We start from the raw sequence: 21,232 nt of genomic DNA, 5'->3' as shown, positions 1-21,232 counted from the left end.
CCCTGCATAAACCCCTCTCTTTTTTTTTTTTTTTTTTAAAGGGAGGAGGTGGAAAAAAGGGAAACTAATCTAGTTCTTCAAGAAGCAGCTGAGAAGCTGTCTGAGTAACCAGGTGGTATCACTAGTTTCTCCATACCACTTGCAAGTCTTGCCTTAGTCCCCACTTAGGCAGCCTCAAGAGGTCAGGAATCAAACAAGTAAGTGCTATGAAATATCCCTCCTGAAAAAGTAGATGTTTAAATCAATCACGTAAGCCTGTTTCTTACCTAGCCTTCATTCTTCTGCCAGGGTTAGATAATTTTCATGCCAAAAAGGCAGCTTTTAATACCCACCAAAATGCACACCTTTTCTTGAATGCTCACATGAAAACTGCATTTGCTCTTCCCCTCCTTTCCTACCTGACCCCCTGGGTGGGGGTGCTGTGATGAGGTTCCTGGTGAGGCTGGTTGGGGCAACTAATGCCCTTGGACCCTGACAGCAGACTTCGGTGTTGCTCCACACCCCCCGAGAGTGGAATTTTGAGGAGTACTTGCTGTGGAGAGCCCATGCGTCTTATCTGCTGGTTCCTGGGCTCACTCAGGGTGGAAGCCCTTCTGGTTGGTGAGGAGGGAGCTTTCCCCAGGTAGAGTCCAAAATTTCCTTTGTTGGTGCTCTGGCTGCTGTAGCCCCCTGGCTGATGGTGGCAGAAGGGCCCTGAGCAGTGAGGTTTCAGGATGGAAACATGAAAAGCTGAGTGAGCCTGCAGGGATCCTGGGGGGTGCCTGCAGCAGATAACAGGGGCGAGTTGATTAGCAATGGTCAGGGAGCACATGTGTGTTTGCTGGAAAGCCAAACTCAGTCATCCATGGTGAGGACTGTGGCTGGGTGACACCGACTCTCTGCGTGCTTCTTGTAGGCACTGGCACCATTGGCTTTGCCTTGGCAGGGTTAGGAGTAGGATTTGGACAGGGTTGAGGTTGCCCCAGAGAAGGGCAACAAAGATGGTGAGGGGTCTGGAGCACAAGTCTTATGAGGAGAGGCTGAGGGAGCTGGGGTTATTCAGCCTGGAGAAGAGGAGGCTGAGGGGAGACCTTATTGCTCTCTACAACTACCTGAAAGGAGGTTGTAGAGAGGTGGGGGTCGGTCTCTTCTCCCAAGTCACAGGCGACAGAACGAGAGGAAATGGCCTCAAGTTGCGCCAGGGGAGGTTCAGGCTGGATATTAGGAAAATTTTTTCACTGAAAGGGTCATCAGACATTGGAATGGGCTGCCCAGGGAGGTGGTTGAGGCACCATCCCTGGAGGTGTTCAAAAGACAGGTTGATGTAGTGCTGGGAGGTATGGTTTAGTGATGGTGATGCTTCTTGTTTGTTGTGTGGGTGTCTATTTTTATCAGTTAGGTTGACGGTTGGACAAGATGATCTTTGATCTTGACCTAGAAGATTCTGTGATTCAGGCAGTAAAACCAATGGAAATTCTGTGATTCTGTGAGGTTGTGCAAGCAGGTGACTGGGTGCAGGCATGTGTGCAGCACCTGGTGTGACTGAGTGGCTTTGGGGAGCAGTGGTGGGAGCATGGGCAGACCTCCCATGGGCAAATGCAGACCTCATGGCTGTGGGACAGGCTCAGGATTTTTTCTGCTTCCATCTCTGGCAGATGATGTGCTTTAGGGAAGGTGGTGGGCAGCGAGGAAGTTTTGATGCTGAAGCATTGTCATAACACGCTGATGCCATCTTTATCCAACAAATAGCACCTGAGGTATCAAAACTGGCCGGCTCCCAAGCTGTGCAGAGGAGCTGGCAGGAGCTGCTGTGTCCTGGGCTGAGCAGGGGGATGCCAAAGCGCAATGCGGAAAAGCAGCAGCCTGCCATCCTGTCCTCTTCTCCTTTCACCTCCCATTGCACCCCTGCCTCACACCTCAAACCATGCCCGCAAACCATGTGATACCACCTGGTTTACTTGTAGGCAAACCTTCTCAGCCACATCAAAGCTGTGGGTGGTGGCAGTTGACTTCTAGCCTCACTGAAATAAATGCTCAGGCGTGATGAGAGAAAATTCATGAATTGGGACAATTAATCAATTGAAGTCGAGCTCTGTCATGATGTTTACTAAGGATTTAAAGTTTAACTCGCATAACTCCTTTCTGAAGCCAACTGTGTTGAGATTCAGTTTTCTAAAGGTCTGCCCCAACAGCTGGCTGGCAGATCTGACATGTCTCTTTCTAGAGAAATCCTACAAATAACCCCCAACATCGTTGGATGAACTCAACTGAAGTTTACACTCTCTAAAGCTAATAATAAGTGATTACATTGCTTCTAGCAAAAAATGAGTTTTTCTGCTTCTGTTTCGTTTATATTGGATATGCAGCAGTAACTGCTGTATGAGTCTTTTCCTCTTTCCTCTTCTTTTTAGAAGCAAAAAGTAGTTTTAAACAGAGTATCTTTATGGATTACCCAGATTAAGGGCAGAAAATAGAGCTCTAGATGACCCAGGTGTGAATTTACAGATTGAGAATAACTTTTGAAGTTTTGTATACTGTGCACTACAGATGACATTAACACACTGTTCTTCATTTGAGTCTTACTGCAGCTGTACTCTCTTAGAGGGAGGCTTTTCATAGATTTAATTTACCTTTTCAATCCAGTATCTTGCTTTGATGTGGGGTACAGGGTAAATCTTTTCATTTGGAGTGCTATGTACCTGTGGTGAATAATAAAATATCTAATGAATAAAGTCTTTCTAATGAATGGTGTTCAGTGAGATCAGACATAAGGTGAGGCACGGCCACTCCGCACTCCCCACCTCTTCCTTTCATTCAAAGAAGAAAAAAACCCAATCTGTCTGAAAAAGCAGCAATACCTTTGAGGCCAGCATGTTTTAGAAGAACCAGAAATTAAGGCTCTCAAAGCAAAATAATTATTTCAAAGTTTAAAGCAAAGTTTAGGCAACTGGCTAAAACTTCAGGTCCCGCTAGCAGTGCCCTTTTTTAAGGCAACTGATGGACAGTGGGTACTGCCAGTGATGCACAAACCAGTCCGACTCTTTCAACTAAAGGTGTCCTGAAATGAGGTACCTTTTCTGCAAGACCACGGGGCCTGGGTCTAACCTGTGGGGCTGAGCCGCACAACCACACCACTGAGAGCTCAGCTTGAGAGTGAGCAGTGCTGCTTTCCCACCTGCAAATAAAACACACGGGCATCAAGCCAGGGGGACTTTCAGGGTCAGCTCTGGAAGAGGAGGGGACAGGCAACGGGACAGGAGCCTCTTCAGCATCCCCATTTAAATCACAGCCTGCCTCATGCTACGCACGAACAGTTGTGTTTATTTGCTTCTCCTTTGTGGCTAGGCAGGACACCTCTCCTCATGCAGTTGGGTAATAGTCTTATGGCAGCTTCAGGATCTACGCATGTGGAAAAGTTTCTCTTCTTAAAAAAAAAAAAAAAAATAAAAATTATGCTTTCAGTGGAGTTTAGCCTCCAGAAATAAGAGAGGGCTCATGCTACGTGACTAGACAGCATTACATGAACCATCTGCAACCACTCCATGGCCCACAAGCCACAGTTTAAAACTTCTTATGCAGAGCTGACCATAGGAAATACTTACCAAAAAGAAAAATATACCAGAGCCTCCATGTTCTATTCATAACCAGATGGCTCCGGTGTAGTGTGCTGATTGGATTTTTAAGTCAGCAACTATGGTAGCAGAAAGTACAGATTGCCAGTGATTCTAAAGTGGTTATTCCTGATTGCTGTCTGTGCAGAGATTTAGTATGCCTTTGGGTCACGATGCACAACAACTCCATTTATAATAACTTAAAGAAAAATTGCAATTTAATGTTAGAACTGTCATTTTAATGAAGAAGTTATTAGAGATAATTTAACTCTCGTAAAAATTGGGATGATGACCAGAATTGCTAGGTCTTACTAATGGCACTGCTTTTAAATGACTGTATAACAATGATGAACTAATAACCTTATCACTCAGTGCACTTGATGTACTTAATAGCATCTATCTAGTTGTGGGTGCATAATTCTTCTATTGAGTGTGACTTGATGTTTGTAAATCACGATGAGACATCCGGATTGAAATACAAAATAGAATTTGTTAGTGAATTGTTACCCATCGGATCTGTATACATTTCAGTTTTCCTTCAGCCAGGTATTGTCTTGGCTTCTGTTTGTGGAGTAAAGAAACATAAAACCCTCTTTGAAGGTGAAAGAACCAAAACATGCCAACTGCCAGCTCTGCATTTCAGGTCAGCTGCTTTGCGGTTGGGTCTCATACTCTTGTTCTGCAAAGCTGTGAAACTGGGGAGATTGGCTGGGTGTTTTGAACAGCCAGAGAAGACAAGTACCCACACTTAATTTTAAATAAAGTGTGAGCACTTAATTCAGTGACACCCTTTTGATTTATGCAAGAAGATGCTTTAAAATTATAACCCACAGAATTCTACTATTCCCTTGATGGACCTGCATTTGTTTCACTTACAGGTATCTCCTAGTAGAAAACCATGGGCAATTTCAAAGGGCATGCCCTCCCTGGAAGTTTTTTCCTTCTTTTTGGCTTGTGGTGGTCAGTGAAGTATCCACTGAAGTATGCCTGTCGAAAAAACAAGAATGCTTGCTACCTTGGTTCCAGGGCAGGATTTCAGCGCCTGGAGTTTGTTGAGGGGATCATCAAAGCTGTCTTTGCCCTGATTGGTAAGTAAGATGGACTTGGGGCAGACAAAAAAAGGCTGTGCCTTTTAGCTTTTTTTTTTTTTATATCTTTTTCTCTTATAAAACATATCTCATTGTATTTTGGTATTTTGTCCTTTAAACACCATTTATCTAAGAACTAGTGGGGCCACTGCTATTAATTACATAGTTATGACATAGTAACATGTTTTCCATCCATAGCACTCTTCTGGAGCTTCTTGGAGGTCTCCTGACTACTTCACATCTGATCCATCTCAGTGTTCATATGCTGTTCACTCCTTCACGGGGGGAGATAAGGTATTTAGGCAAGGGACTCTCCCATGCAGGCTGGGAGCACCGGGCTGTGGGGATGTTGCTTTTCTATTTTGAACCCAGCCATATCAGATGTCAGTAGTCTCCACTGCATTATTGATGAAATATGTAAATGCAGATGCTTCTTCAGTCATGTCATTCAAAAGTGAACGTGTTCACAAAGAAAGACTGAACTCCAGAGCTTATTGCCACAGGACTGTTTCAATGGGGAGGAAGCAGGGGGCTGTTTCTCCTTCTGACTGGCCTGGGCACCATCCCACGGGGATGGTTTAGTGAGCTGTGCAGTTGGCTGGAGGTGCCTAGTCCTTGTTCACAGTCCAGCAGGCTGTGTGTTAGCAATTCGCTTTTATAAAGTAAGTAAGCTAAATAACAGGGGACCTGAGGACATCAGCACATTTGGCTTGCAAGTCAAAAAGCATCTCGATTTTTAGGATTTCTAGATTCTACTTAACTACTCTTCTTTAGACGCTCAGAGTTGCCTGCTTTCTAATCAAGGGGCAGGCTGTGCCAAAATCTTATTCTTGGTTTTCCTTCCTCTCTGGCTGTTGTATCAGTTAAGGTACAACAGCCCTGAAGGGATGTTGTGTGTACATACATATATATACATACATACACATCCACTTTGATATGCCTTGTAAAATTACCAACACCTAAATAATAGCATTCATTTTGAGGTGTGAGTGTGGACATCTGTCCTACAAATCTCCCAGTCAGCGTGTAGAGGTAGTTGGGCAGGTAAAACACTCACCTAGTGTTTTTATTGTCACCCTGAAACAAAAAGGTATTATTTTAACTCATGGTAATTTCAGTTCCTGTCAAAAATGTGGACAAGAAAGCCTGGCAAGGACAAACAGTAAAAGCAGAAAAAGGAGAAAAACTTGTTGTTTCTGTGTTAGGAAAACTTGAAATAAAGATGGAAAAACACTGCATTTGCTCTGCAGCTTATCTACTTATACAGCAGGATGCTGGCCCACCTTTATAAACAATATAACTAATGTTTTAGAAGCATAACTTATTTTAAACCCTTCCCAAACTTCATTGATCATATAAAATACCTAAAAGCAGCCTTCCCCTTGCTGGAGTACTGCAGCTTGTTAGCAAGACACCGAGGGGCCAAGGTAAGGGAGGCAGTGGAGCAGCAATTCAAATACTAACTCCGTATACATTCTCATGGGACCTTTAATAACTCTGCATGGTGGAGCGATTTCCTTTTATGGCTTTATAGGAAAAATCCCCTTTGAATTACGAGTCTGAACTCTGCATATTGCATATTGCATATTGCAGGGGACTGAAACGGTAAATCCTTCTTTTGGGGACTTTAGCATGTGTTATACTCATGTTTGAACTACTGGGAAAGGCAGCCGAAAAATTCAGTCAGAGGACTACTACAATAGCAATTGTTTAACAAAAAAAGCAGCATAGAATAGTTGTCTCCATTTTCACTGCTGGAAACTGCAACATGCAAATAGTCCCACCAGGAGTAGAGCTGAAGCCTGGTTTCCTCTGGCTTTCTCCTCTCCGGATTATGTGATGCTTAATATATGTTTGAGCTCACTCTGTGGTCTTTCCCTCAGCAGAGCAATTTATTCCATCTCTCCTCTACCCACTGCCTGTTTTATTGAAAATTGATATAAAATTAATATCTTTGAGACCTCTGTGCGTTTTCACTTGAATTTGAACAACATGTTAAAAAATTGACTGTGAATGGCGGAACTGGGCAGAAGGGAGCAAAACATAGCAATCACCCAGAGCAATCCTCAGGCAGCCAGACTAAACCCCAAACTGACTGGTGTTATGCTATGTGGGGATATACTGTTGCTTCTATTGTTTGTATAAAGACTTATCATCAGTCTATACCTTAAGCACCAGGACAAACAGTTATACTTCTTATTTCATGCACAGGAATGGTGGCTGAGCAGTTTGTTCCCGATGGACCTCATCTGAAGTTGTATAATTACGAGGAAAAGCACTGGGATCACCTGATGAACTGGCAACATGCCACCATGTACCTCTTCTATGGCATTTCAGGGCTGGTTGACATTGTGGCTCACGGGACCAATGCATTGCCAGTGGCCATGGACAGGATGATGCTTTCCTTAGCAGTGTTTATTGAAGGTCAGTGCATGTGAAATTTGCAGAAGGGTATCAGTCTTTGGACTGGGAACCTCGAATCACCCTTAACAGGAGCTGGATGCTTAAGACCCTGAAATGTTTAAAAAAGATCAGTCTTTTTGTCTGCACTGCAGCCCAGAGCAGGGTCACACGTTGTAGAGGAGTACCTGTGCTTTCCTAACTGGCTCTGGTAGCTACAGAAATGTTATGAAATGTTATGAAAGTAGCAGCACAAGCCTATTTTGGGTAAGTGCTCAGCAGCTCAGGCATGTGCTTCAATGTGTGTACTGACATGGTGTGCAACTCGTTAGCTAGAGCCGGCGTGAGTGCATTTATTTACCTGTACATCAATCACATGTTGGAATTGCACTGGAGACACTCTCAATTTATGTCTTCTGTACATGCAGTATATCTCATAGCATCCCTCTTGTTACACTGCAGAGACAGATGAATGAGATGTTTAGTTAATGTGTTTTAAATGAAAGGTGACAGAGCTGCAGCTTTCCATGCAATTTCCTGCTCTGAGCTCAAGAGTACACAGTACATAGGCATCACTCTTAAAAAAATTACTCTCAGTTCAACTGAGAAGGTGATACTGGCATAAAGAGAAATGCTAAAGGTTCACTGTTTTCTAAAAGCAGATGCAGGGAGATTACAAGGCAAGAAGGTATCTTTAACTCGTCGCTTTGTTTATTCCAGGTTTTCTCTTTTGCTACCATCTTCATGGGAGAGCCATGCTGGATGTTCATGTTCATCAGTTATTGCTATTTGCAATCTTTGGAGCTGCTGTTTGCATATTTCTGGAAGTTTTCTTCCGTGGCAGTATTGTGCTTGAGATGCTCCGCACAAGCCTCTGCATATTACAAGGTAGCTGGTTCTGGCAGGTAGGTCACTTTTCTGCCTTAGGAATTTCTTCCTTCACCAAAATTTGTCACTTACCCTTTTGCAGGTGTTTCACAGGTGATATAACATGCCTTTTAAACACAGACATCAAAGGACTCATAGAAAACAATGCACTCTTATTGTCCCATTAAAGAGACAAAATTATTTATCATCTCTGTTTTACAGACCGAGAAACCATTTTACTTCTACTGTCTTTTATTTGAATCAATAAAAAAGCTAAGATGGTTTTGTTGAGCTCTCCCTTGCGGCTTAACATCCCCTCTGATCTCTCTAACATCCTGTTGAAAATTCTCCAGCCAAATGGCAGTGATTTTATAGCCCAACAATATATACTGTTCTTTGCAAAGACAGTCCCCATCCCCACTGCCAGCTGCCAGAGCGGTCAGTAGATGTCCAGCTGAGTACTGGATAGGGGAGGAAAAGCACCCATTGACATTGCGTGAAGAGCGTATATTGAACAAAGGCACAAATTATCTTTCATGTTGTCTGCCTCTCTCTACTTTCTGAAAAGCATTTCAAGAGTGGCAACCTAGGTTTAAAAGGTATTTGAGCTCCCAATTTGCATTAAGAGACTGATTGATATAAAATCTCCTGCTTTTCCAGTGTTCGGGACATGGAGCAGAAGAAGAAACAGCCCAAACACTTATATTTCAGGGATGTGGCTCCCAAAAGGACTCTTCAAAATGTAGCTGCTGTGCTTTCACTTACTTGTGATTCTATCCAATTAATAGATACTTGATAGTGACCCTTTCTGTGCTGTCAAACAAGAGACAGAATTTGATGAATTGCTGCGATCTTATAACAAAGAAATAGGAGCGCTGGTGCCGATGCGTGTTTCATCTTATAGTGGAGAACTGAGGTCACTCCAGTGATTTTTTCTTTCCGGCATGTCTAGACTGGCTTCCCTTTTTTATATGCTGGCCAGACACGATTAATAAAAACGTTTGCTGTTCCTTAGGAGAACTGGACGCTCAGCACCAAATCAAATATTTAAATACTTGCTCTGGCAAGAAAACAGACCTCCGAAACAGCAGTATTTTTCTGTAAGTGAGCTCAGGAACCTGGTGCTGCAGCACTTGGTGTTTTATTTTCTTGTTTGTAAACTTTTCTTTGGTGATTTAAGAAGATTTACGTAAGAGGAATTAGATGCAATCATTTATTCTTTGTCCTCTGCCTAGTCTAATTTTAGAACAAGTCATTTCTTTAGCTCTGGAGACAATGTGGGTTTTGTTTCAAAGTAAAAAAAATGAAGAACTAAAAATACAAGATATTTAAGTGTGACTTTTTTCACAACTGCATCAGACTTCAACCATATGTGTGACTGAAAACCACACACTGGCTGCAGCACGACAAATTTGTAAAAGGTGAAGGGACTTTCTTTCTGCATCAACACCCTCATTCATTGAATTCTCTACATGGAAATGCAAAATGCACTTCTCTCCTCCTCCTTCCTCCCATCCTCTTCCCAGCTCCTAAATTCTCAGCTAAACTGCTGAGTGGTGACTTTTTTTGGTATTAGGCAGTAGAGAGGACTGGTGCTTGTCAAGGCAGACCCCTGCGTAGCCACCGGTTTACTAGTTTCCCAGCTTATGCATTAATCTGAATTTGATCTTTCCCAGCTCTGAATAAACAAATCAGATATGTATTGCACATGAACTTATAGCCTTGGGTGAGAAAGCTCCTTTTTTACATAATTTCAAAACCTGACACCCATTCCCACATGACCCACAAGAAATAGACTTATGCTTACCTTTGTTTATTAATTTATTATTCATCTTCTGAACCATGTAATGCGTTCCCAGACACTGTTGGGAAGAAATGAGTCAGTGCAAATGGCCGGGCAGATTTGCTGGTTGGTGATGTGCTTGTGGTTCAGATCGTAAGCAGCTGAGCACCGGTCCCTTTCCCTACAGTGCGCAATTGTGATTGATGGAGGACTTGTTGGGCTGGCTCCTTCATTCGCTTTCCAAGAGTAGAGGGTCTCTAGGACCAGCTCAAAAGGCATTTCTGCACAAAACTGTAAAATGATCCATTTCATCTGAGCAAAATTATTTTTGATAATAATCACAGGAATAATCAGCACTATAAAAGAATAAAACGTCTGCCATGTGATGGGTAGGATTATACAGCGTAGGACATACATCAAATAACATTTCCTAAATATCTTTTATTTTATTACAGATTGGTTTTGTGCTTTATCCCCCAAATGGGAGCCCAGAGTGGAATCAGACGGATCATACTAATATGATGTTCCTGACCATGTGTTATTGCTGGCATTATGCCTTCGCTTTTCTTATACTTGCAGTGAATTACACAATCGTCAGCTGGTAAGTTACTTGAAACAGTAAAACTTTGGAGACCTGTCTATTTTGTCTAGCAGGAGCTTTATTTTATAAAAACTTCACTGACAAACCAAAAGGTTTCCACAAAGTACGTAACTATCTTGCAAGGTAAAATAAGAATAGATACTGCTAATCAATGGAGACAATGTGACTCACTGCTTCACTAGAAAGGGGAAAAACATTCATAAAGTACAGCTCTGACAGCATAATGCTTCTCACATAAAATGAGCTCTTTTTGATAGTCTTCCACATTCGTAAGTGCACAAAAATCTAGACGGAGGAGAGACCTTTTTTTTTCCTTCAAGGTCTTCTCTCCCAGTCCTCATCTCTACTAATTCCAAGTGGCTTAGTCAGCAGGCTTCATGACTTAACTTTGAAGAATATTGGACAGGTTTCATTGCTAGCAATTTCCTGTGATTAGACGTGATTCTTTTTTCACTTGCCAGTTTCATCCCTTAATTTCTAAAGTTAGCCGTTTTTCTTGCTGCCCAATGCTAATTCTGACAACTGCCCAGGGAGGTCGTGGAGTCCCCTTCTCTGGAGATTTTCAAGACCCATCTGGATGCAGTCCTGAGTAATGAGCCCTGGGCAATCCTGCTTTAGCAGGGGAGTTGGACTAGATGATCTCTAGAGGTCCCTTCCAACTCCAACAATTCCGTGAAATTGAGCCTGATTCTGCCATGTGTTCTTCTGCCCACAGGATCTTACCAAAACCTTTTCCTGCATTATTTAAACATGCTTCTCACCCTGTGCTTTCCCCCTACCACCTTAATGGCCCTATTTAATCATATTTTGGCCATATTTAGTTCTTGCAGTCTTGCTTTGCGCCGAGGAGGTGCCATGTCTTTTTGGATCTCATTCCAAAAGGCACCGACACTCAAGGCTGGGTAACCAGTTTGTTGTGTTGATGGCAACTATAGAGAAGGAGACAGCAATCTTACATCCCTCTGGATGCTGGGAACAGCAACTGCTGCAGCATCAGAAAAGCCCCCCAGGTCGATCACAACACGCTGAGCAGAGTTCCCATCTGTGTGAAGGTTGGCCACTCTTCTCCACAGCTTTATAGTACCCTTCCAAGTGAACACAGCTATCAGTCTTGTACCTGCACAACATTGAACTTCCTATGGTGTACACTCTTCGATGTGTCCATAGGAACAATCTTGTACAGGGGGTATTGTTAAAGGCAACACATACTAATGTCAGAATCTATGCTTGCATTGTATAGTGGTCTCTCATGTTAAAATGCAGGTATCTACAATTAAGGCCTGGGGTTAAATTTCTGCTGGAAATCACTCGCTCCTCTTTACAATGTCTTCCATGGTAGCCCACTTCAAGTTTTCATAAATCAATCATCCTAATTCTCCGATGTGATGGAAGAGTTAAACAATTTTTTACCACGTAAAAATGGCCAGATGAGCCTTTGAGTCACTATTGACAGCTCTTCTGTTTTTTGTTGTTGTTTTCAGGGCAGTTCGTTCAAAGGTTAAACAGTCCCAGTCCATGGAAATGGGATTACTGAAAACATCTGAACGAGATCAGGAGTCAGAAGATGAAATTTAGCATGAATATGGCTTGACTAGTTTATCTGCTCTACCATTAGGCTAATTGATACCTCATTCCTAGATTTGTTTGCCATCTTATTCATTCTTCACTACAGCTCAGTATGCAAATATCATCCCCTGAGTACTGTTTACATCTTTATTTGCAGAGGGTAAGCTCGATATCAGTTTGTGGGGGTTGCACTAGTACCTTGCTTATCACATGCTTCAATGAAAACTGGACTAATATTGGACAGACTTGGACTGGATGAGGTGGCATGATGAAGCCTGTGTGTTTGCCTCATTAAAAGCTAAGCAAAATGTTTTCCAGCTGCTGCTGAACAGGCTGTTCAGTTTCCATAATTAGGGTTTCCAAATAAGTGTGTTTGTTGCTCTGCAAGTGACTGTGCATAAGTAACTGTGTAGACCTGGAAAACAGTAGAACAAGATGGGAGGACTCGATGATCTTTAAGGTCCCTTCCAACCTAGACAATTCTATGCCTCTAGGATAAAAAAAATCAGAATCTTGCTGCTGCCTTGTGCAACAGTTTCATGTCTCTGCTTGTGGCTTTATGTTAAAATGAAAGAACTACTCACCGCAAATCCATTCAGTGTTTCCTTGAAGAGTGTGTAGTGTGTTCACTCCTGCAGAGATATTACCAAGCTTGGTAGGAGAGCCAAAGATGTGTATGATGATCAAAAGCCACTGTAGTTATTCATTCTCATGCCTAGATAGTCCTGCCTCTTTGCAACATTTGACTTTGAAAGGCAGTGAAGTGACTCTGCTTTCCCTCAGTGCCTGGAGCAACTTCTTTTCCAGAAAGGCTGAGGAGTCACCAGTGGGATAGCACCCAGCTGCAAAGCCAGTTTCTTTTCAAAGTTATTTCCTTTCTTTGGGTGGAATTTGGTGGAATTTCAACAGGGTTCATAGAGACACGTGACTGGACCCAGCACCTGGGTCAGGAGCAGGTAATGCTCATCTGTGAGCAGAATGAGATGGATTTGCATCCTGTTCCCTGTGTCACCCCTGCAATCACCAGGCAGCTCGCGCAGTGCTGTACAGTGAGCTATGGGAGGGCAGATGTTGCCTTTATAATAGCTTCATGCCCAGCTGCCCACAGCAGTGAATGACTTAATTTTTTTTAAAAATTGCATTTATTTTCTCCACGAAAAGGGGAATCTTCATTCAGTGAAAAACAGGGTGCCCTCCTCAGCGCTCAGTGTTGCCTGGGATGTGCTCCAACCTCATCAAAAGGGACATAACTGATACATGGCTAAAGACAGCAGAAGATGATGCTGTGTGTAAGCACACTACCCCTGTGGGGCAGACTGTGAAGTATCACTCTGTCTCTAATACATTTTTCAGAAGACTTGCAGGGGCAGATGGGCAGCAAGGAGCACTTGCTGGGCCCCTGCACATGTCCTCTGCTTCTCAGAGCCCAGGATGTGTGCTGGTGGCCAGGGGCCATTTTACATATCCATCAGTGATAAGGTGATCATTCTAGAAAACAGCCCTTCCCTTTAGAACACCTTCTAAAAGTATTATTTTCTAGTTATTTTTGGAAACAGGCTAGTGCAGGACAACAAATTCTGTTCAAATTGTACCAGTGCATCAGGTTTGGTGCTGCAGAAGTGTGTTCCTTCTGTTATTAGAATATTTTCAGGTGCTCCTAAGGGAATGCAGGGCTCAACTCCGGCAGATGAATGAGAGCTATAGGCTCTGGTCCCTCTACTTTTGAGTTGCTCCTAGAATTTTTTCAGTGCAATCCATAAAAATGAGTAGCATAAAATTAATAATTGCAGTAAGCCAATTACTTAAAAAGACAGGCAATAAAATAGTTTGTAGCTCAAAGGGATCCCAGGACTCAAAAAAGAATAAATTAAAGGATTTTCCTAAAGTATTTCAACTTCAATACAAAATACACATTCACTTCATTTTCAGGACCCATTTTTCACCTTCTCATTTTCTAGGAGAACCTTCCTTAGCTGCACATGCTCTTAATGCTGAATTTTAGCCTTCCAGGTTTATTAATGCCTTTCCAAAGTCAGGGAGGTCATTTATTCTGAAGGAGATCTTCAGAAAGTACTTTGCTTCTCATAGTCAGGACCAATGCAAGTTTCTTCACTGCTTTTCTTGATAAGTTATATTTAATACTGTAAAAATATTATGGTGCTGTATCTCTAAACTAAAGGGATAACTTAAGCAGGAAGAAAAGCATGATAAATTGGCTGAGCTTTGATATGTTTACTTAGAACACTTCAGTTGGCAAGTTAAAAATATTTTAGATATTTGCCAAGTATCGTGTAGTGACACTTGCATCCAGGTGTCAGATTATCCAGATGAATCTACTTTGGAAAGTAAGAATAGTTGGCTCACAGACAAAATTTCTGTGTTTGAAAATGTAAAACTGGAAACTGCAGATGCACAGCCAAAGATCACCACCTTTCTTAATAATTGCTTGCCCTTCTTCAGTGCCTTTCTCTGAAGAGCCTTGGAGGTTTTGGCAAACTTTAATGAAGTCTGTCCGAGGACATTCTTGTAAGCTCAGTATTAGTATGGCATTTTTGTAGGTCTATATATCAGCTTTGCAGTGGTCTCACTGTAAACTCTGAATTAATTGGTATTTACTCAGCTCTGCAGATCTAAGACTTTAGTTTCATTACTGTGGTTCCATTACAATGAGATTTTCTGCTGGCATAAGCCAGAAGGAAGATCCATGGCTTTGCTGAGGAGCTTGCCTGTTAATTGCAGCAGGAATACAGTGGCCAAATGCAGCACGTCGTGACACCCAGCTATAATTTTACCTTCATTATGCCACATCACTCTTGTCTCTAAATTGTTGGGATTTTTTTAAAGGGCAGAATTTTTCCTCTTAGCGTGGCTGGGGTATAAAGCTTCTGCAGTGCTGGGCAGAGAAGATGATGGCTGTGTATTAAAGGGAACTTGAAGATTATTACAAAAGTCTGCCTTGATAAGCCAAGATCAGTTGAAGTGGAGGGTGCTTAGCAAACTCTCCTTTAGAAAGAAACCTGCTTTTTCAGAAACAAAACGTGCCAGTACTGGAACGCGATGGCCAGAAGAGTGGCTGCCTGCTGCAGTTCCTCCTGTGATCTCCTCAGCCTGGTGGCTCTGGCTCTCTCCTTACCTGTGCCCAGGCACTGGCCCAGCAGTAGCTGTAGGTCTGTGTGGTTTTTTGGGAGAAAACCTGAGCAGGACTTAACCTGCTGAGAGGTATCACCTCTATCTCACTCTGTCTCCCTGCTGTGAATCCCCCGTAAATGATCAGAGAACTGGACGAATAAACCCACCATACACGTCTGCTTTTTTTTGGTGCAACCATGCTTAGCAAAGGTGCCTTTAAAGAAGCCCAACCTGGAGGTTAATACAGTCTGTGACACAGAACTGTAGGGCAGCCTTCTCACAAAAACTCTCTTTGCATAAGAGAAGTTGGCATTGCATTATTAAGCTTGAAGAAATGGAAGGAAAAACAGATCCTGAAGCCTCAAAGAAACAGTAATCTCCCGGATTTAATTTTTGATAATTACAGCCCATGCAGAGTGAGTGTCAATAGTGGAGTTTTGTGCTGGATGTATTTTTGGTGCCACAAAGGAAAGAAACATGCCCTTTTAGGGTGGGTTTTTACTATGCAGAACACCTGACCTGTTCTTCTCAAGCATTGTTCAAAAGCGATGCCCAGGAACAGTCCATACCTATTACAATGAAAAAGGTACAACATTCAGCATTTCCCTAGCAACAGATTTTGCTTGAGTTGAATGAGTGGAGGGAAGTCTGACAAGTTTATAAACACCACTCAGAAAAAGGTAGCTGCTCTCAAGAAATTTAAATTATTTTAAAATATTGGTGCCTTTGAATAACTATATATTAGTTTATAATAGACAAAATATGCCTGTAATTTTATTTAAATAAAATTGATTTATTCATATGAGATGTCTGTCATGTTTTCAGGGGAAAAAAATAACCACTTATGGGAGTGGGGTGGGATAGACATATTACCGTCGTAGCCCACCCTGACATTTGAATGAGTTGCACTCGAATTCAGGAAAGGTCAGTGCTGCCTTGTCAAATTCCCTTGATTCTACTATTTAATTGTCATTTACAACACAGGTGAAAACAACCCTTTTAAGGTCTGGGCAGTAGAGCTTCACAGATCTACAAAGATCAAATGTTATAGAAAAAGGAGATCCCAGATTTGGATTGGGTCTCCTCTGTCATATGTGATGGAGAAGCCAGCAAGACAAGTAAACACAACTGCAAGAACAGGTTCTTTCTAGTTTTCGCAAGTCTAATAATAAAAACATCTAGGATTTTATTTGACTTTCTTCCCTTTCTCCTTAAAAAAACCCACAAAAACCTTTTCCTGCTGTAAGATGAAAATGCATTCTGAAAGAAAAAAATTAGATACTCGAAGAAGTGTTGGCAGAGAGTTTGTCCTCTTCACATTTTTCACCAATTTCTAAAATTAAAACTAGAGACCATATCTGACAAAAATTAGCAAATGGGTTTGGTCACTCTCACACTGCATTTGGGGGATAAATTGATTATTCATTAAAGATTACAGTCCTATGGCTTTCCTTCCTCATTCTATGAATTTAATACCACTTTGCTACATATTTGACAGACAGTGATTTTTCTAGTCAACTATGGAGAACTTTGGGTGGGATGGACTTACTTGTATGTAAGAAAACTTCAAAATTTCTCCAGGACCAGGTAAGGGGGAGAAAGTCAGCACTTTCTAATTTCCCATTTCATCTGGTTGCTCACAAATCTGAAAGAGTTGCGTAGAACTTCTGGAAACTACCAGTCAGAAACTTCAAAAATCTGGGAGTAGCTTTAAATAAATCAGCTGGGGAATCAACTGGTTTGCATTAGAAAATCAAATGTACCAATGTCACCATATCCCCTGGAGCTGGGGCTGGGGTCAGCTATCTCCAACCACATCACAGGCGTGACTGCTTACTATCATGGTTGACCTCAACAAAAAGCTTATGACAGGCTGCTTGCCCCATCCCATTTGTGCAATCATGTAAAATGCACATTTTGGCATTGGCTCTGTGTAAAACAGACTAGTTTCAGTGTGTGGCAGAAGCTTGGCTCACAATGGGAAAATGTTTCCACCTGTGGAGATGACTCAGGACCTCACAGTTGCATTGGTGTTAGCGTGAAGCATGGAGGCACTTGTGTATGGTATGGGGAGCCTGGTCTTGGGACGGTGTTGCCTGGGCCCAAGACAGATCACTCAATGTTGTGAATGGGCTCTGGAGTCAGCAGGCCAAAGGAAAGCAGGGTGACACCACCCCCTGGACAATCAAGGAACAGGATGTCTCGGGGGGAAAAGAGCATCTCCAAGCTGGCATGTTAAAGGCAAGGCTGGTCCTGCAGATCCTGGGTCCCTGACCACTCTACCAGGTGCACTTAGTCTCACATTTTAGTCTGGATCAAGAAAGTGCTTTGGACCTCACCCACTTGTCCTAACTTAAGCACCAGGGTTTGCACCATGGAGAAGAATCAGAGCGTGGGATCTGGAGTCCCTTCATGAGAAACCAAGTTCAATGGTTCTCTCCAGCATTGTGCCCTGTGTGGTCCGAGTGCTAATGGGCATCTGCATCCCTGGGACAAAACTAGAGTCCAAAAATGCCTGTAGCGTGGACTGAAAACGCCTGTAGTGTGGAATGGTTGTGCTGTAAAGGGTATACTCCTTTGGCATCACCGATAAAGGCACACGTGTAAGATGAGGAGCTCGTCTGACAGGAGGGAAGGAACCCATTAAGGTTTTACCATGAGGATAAATGGGTTAAATGTGACTTTCTCTAATTTAAATTATCTTCATCTCTGTAAAGCTTAGTAACTGTGATATTTTTTCTATATTCTGTAAATAAACACCTTTTTTCCCTTGTATCTAAACTTAGCTTGAACTAAGAATAAATTTGGCATCAAGGATTTTCAGTCCTACAGGTTCATTCATCCTTAAAACTGAGGCACTAGAAAAGTTTGGTATATCTGGTACCTTAATGCCCTCCTCCCATATGGTTCATTTCCTCTGAACTACAGCAGTTGGGGAAGGAGTTCCTGGTACAGAAGTTGGTGGAAGAAAACAGAATAGCTTTTTATCCAAAAAGCCCTTTAGCGTGTGCAGTAGTGGAAACAAGCCTGACTCCCAAGGACTGCACAACAACAGCACATCTGTTAAAAGGGAGAAAGACAACTGGAAAACTGCTGGGCACTTCCCTTCAAAATCTATTCTAGGTAAAATATGTGCTTGCTCAAAATATGTGGGAATAAAAAGCATAATATTTGCCACATAAGGCATAACTAGTCCTCAGATGACTTTTTCAGAGCAGTAATTTCTAATGGTTGCAGTTCACAGATGTCTGTATTTTAAACACTTCTTAGAATGAAAATACATTCTAAAAGCAGTTGGAAAACATAATTATAAATACTACAGCATATTTTGCAATTTGCTTCAGAAAAAAAGCTCTCATACATAAACCACTGTCATTTAATGACAAAATATTCTGCAGGGGATGGCACCTAAGAGGTCAATGTCACAGTAAGGGCATGAAATTGGAGCAAAAATGGTTACACCTACATACTGTGGTTACCAGCCATTGCCTCACTGGGGAGGAGAAAGAAGAAATGGAAAATAGACTGCACATCTATACAACTGAGCAGCAATTGAGCAACTAGAAATTGCTCCCAGGACTCTAAGACTATGAGAGGGAAAGCTGCGTTCATAGTATAACAGCATTCCAGCCTGACTCCAGTGTTATTTACCAGGGACAAGGTTCTCAGACACACTCTGGGGTTTTATGGCTCCTGTATGGCAGGCCCAGAAGCAGTAATGCCCATTTCCTGCTCCTGACGGGAATGACAGCAGGAGGAAAAGCTTGCACCTCCTTTGCTGGAATTTTACTGTTCTGTGATTCCGGCTCAGCTAGATGCCGTTGACACATAAAAAAATGTCAAAGATGGTGTTTACTGCTGGCATCACACTTTACTCAGACTTGAAAACAAAAAAGAAAGGAAATAAGAAACATCTGGCTCTAATTAAGGCTTAAAAGAAATGGAGGAAAGCAAAAGAAAGATATCTAAGTCACTCAAGAACGGGTTTGTATCCCCGCAGCTGCATCACATAACAAATTTGCAAGTAATAAGGTCTTCTTTCAGTTCAATTATTCTATCCTATAAACGTGGTTTAATATTTTCATAAATAGAAGTGTTCTGTCCTTTAGGATGTATTTATTGATTTGTTTTGTTTTTTTCCATCTGGTTCCTTATTTTTTTCTTTAAGGTTTATATAAAATATTCATGTGAAGTTAGAAGTTCCTGACCTTTTTTGCTCACAATCCTACTTACACTTCCCAGTTCGCAAACTGTCTTCCATTTGCAAAACTGGGCTTGTAAGCCAAGGTTTTGGACGCACGGTATTTTACATATCTAAACACAACATGGTGCTCAAAGAGGTCCATGATGATGTTAGCTATGTAAAGAAATAAAGCAGGGACGTTATTTCCATTGAACAGAAATGGCAATGTCAGTAACCACAAGAATTAACTCTTATTTCTTTCCTACTTTGTCATTTAAAAATCTCTGCAAGTATGCAAATCCCCTAGCAGCATTTCTACAAGCAAAGGACCCAGAGCTGCGATTGAGAAGCTGGGTGTGCTTTTAGTACATTGTAATCCTCAGACTTGGTGCTATATTGGATGTGGCTTAATTTAATGTTGCTGAACTATTCTGTGACTCTGTTTCCCCATCTGCAGTCTGTCCAAATCACGCTTGGTTCTGCTTTGCTTTGTACAAGTCCTGCGCAGGGACAGGCATCTTCCTCTGTGTCTCAGACCCAGTTCTAAACCCTTGGCCCTTTTAACCCCAGAAAAGCAAACATTGAACTACTTATGGCGAGAGGCTGTAAAGTCATCAACACATACCAGGGTACTGAGCATTCTTTGTGATGAGACATTTCTCCCCAGGTGAGCGTTGCGGTTCTTCACCGCTCAACAGCAGTGAGATAACTGGGACATGCAGCCCTCAGGCTGCCACGGGCCACCTGGGAAACTCTGCAAATGCTTGTTAGCCCATGGGGTGGCCGGGCAGTGGGATGCACGAATGGTGCAGCCCTGGAGCTCTGCCACCCAGCCTCAACCCACGGCTGCACTTGCTGGGCAAAGGAAGGACCTCTCCTGCCCTACCCCGCAGAGCCCCTTTTCTGCCCCTCTGATGAAGAACGCTTGCCAGTGCCTTCGCAGCCCCCTTAGAGGGGGATTTGCAGCTTGGCATTTTATTGAGTTAAAAGGCTCAAACATCTAATCTGTGACAGGGTGACGACTCTTTCCTCCCATCCTCTGGCTCCCTCCACAGCCCCCATACCCTCCTCCTGTTCCTCTGCTGATCCCAGCATCAAGGACCTTTTCCCTTCTCTGTTTTCTGTGCTAATGAGAATAACATGGAGAGAGAAAGAAAGACGTAGGATGAGAGACACACTTGTAACCCAATGGCTACCGCCGGTCGGCAGGCAGGTCCCCAGCTGGTCAGAGATGTGCCTGCAGACAGCAACCAGCCCTGTCCTGGCTGGAGGCCTGTTCCAGTGCCAGTCACTGGTGTGGTGACACAGCCTGTCTTTAACCAAAACCTCTGTAAGCAGATTGTTAAGACATTTGGATGTTTGAAGAAGCATGTTACCAATTCTCTCCTTAAAGCTCATGCCAAATGTTTGATCTAGGCCAGTCCTAACACAGTCAGCATTTCCACCACCTCTCAGCACAAGAGGAACGTTGCTGCAGAGGAGGAACCTTCTTCTCACCCTTCCACAGCCTCCTCCCTGGGTTCTGCCTGGCCTCCCTGCTGCAGAGTCCAGCAGTTATGGCTGTGCCAGCAAATGAAACGAGGTCACACAGCAGGATTTATCTAATTAATGCTAATTATGCACCTAATTAATGCTAGCAGGTGCTTGCTAGCATGCTGCCTGGCACGGTTTTGGCCTATGCCAGCCAGCACCCTCCCAGACCATGTACAGTTTAAGAACCAGAGTCAGCTCCCAGGAGAATATATATATACACATGTATACACACATATATATGGGGATGCTTTGCTTGGAGGGAAGAGCACTTGTGCACTCAAATAACAGGCCTTAGCCCTCATTGGTGTAAATGTAGGTGGGTGTCTGAGCTGGTACATTTTCCTGTAGCAATTAGGAGACGTGACATTTAATGCCTTGGTAAGTAAAACGTTTTATCAGGTGGAAAATGACAGAAATAATGCTGTGTTAATTCTCTACCAAAACTTTTTCTTTTTTTTTTTTTTTTTCCCTAAGTGGAATAGAAAAGGTTAA

At 42.6% G+C, this 21,232-nt stretch overlaps 1 protein-coding gene across 4 annotated transcripts in view; it reads left to right on the top strand.

The window, feature by feature from the left end:
• The window catches only part of TMEM45A (transmembrane protein 45A), a 56,879-nt gene extending 41,053 nt beyond the window's left edge, over positions 1-15,826 (top strand). For 3 of the 4 annotated variants that reach the window (XM_014947123.1, XM_014947126.1, XM_014947122.1), the window contains exons 2-6: positions 4,469-4,678; positions 6,890-7,102; positions 7,799-7,983; positions 10,184-10,329; positions 11,811-15,826. In XM_014947123.1, the coding sequence (XP_014802609.1) occupies positions 4,489-4,678; positions 6,890-7,102; positions 7,799-7,983; positions 10,184-10,329; positions 11,811-11,904 (828 nt within the window). In that variant the 5' untranslated portion in view covers positions 4,469-4,488 and the 3' untranslated portion in view covers positions 11,905-15,826. Of the gene's footprint in view, positions 1-4,213; positions 4,234-4,468; positions 4,679-6,889; positions 7,103-7,798; positions 7,984-10,183; positions 10,330-11,810 lie in introns of those variants that run through there. The other variant, XM_014947124.1, reaches the window with a different exon arrangement.
• The last annotated feature ends 5,406 nt before the right edge of the window (positions 15,827-21,232 follow it).

Source organism: Calidris pugnax, unplaced genomic scaffold, assembly GCF_001431845.1.
Source record: "Calidris pugnax isolate Ruff unplaced genomic scaffold, ASM143184v1 scaffold95, whole genome shotgun sequence".
NCBI classification, from domain to species: Eukaryota; Metazoa; Chordata; class Aves; order Charadriiformes; family Scolopacidae; genus Calidris; species Calidris pugnax.
This window is presented reverse-complemented; position numbering and strand designations above follow the sequence as displayed.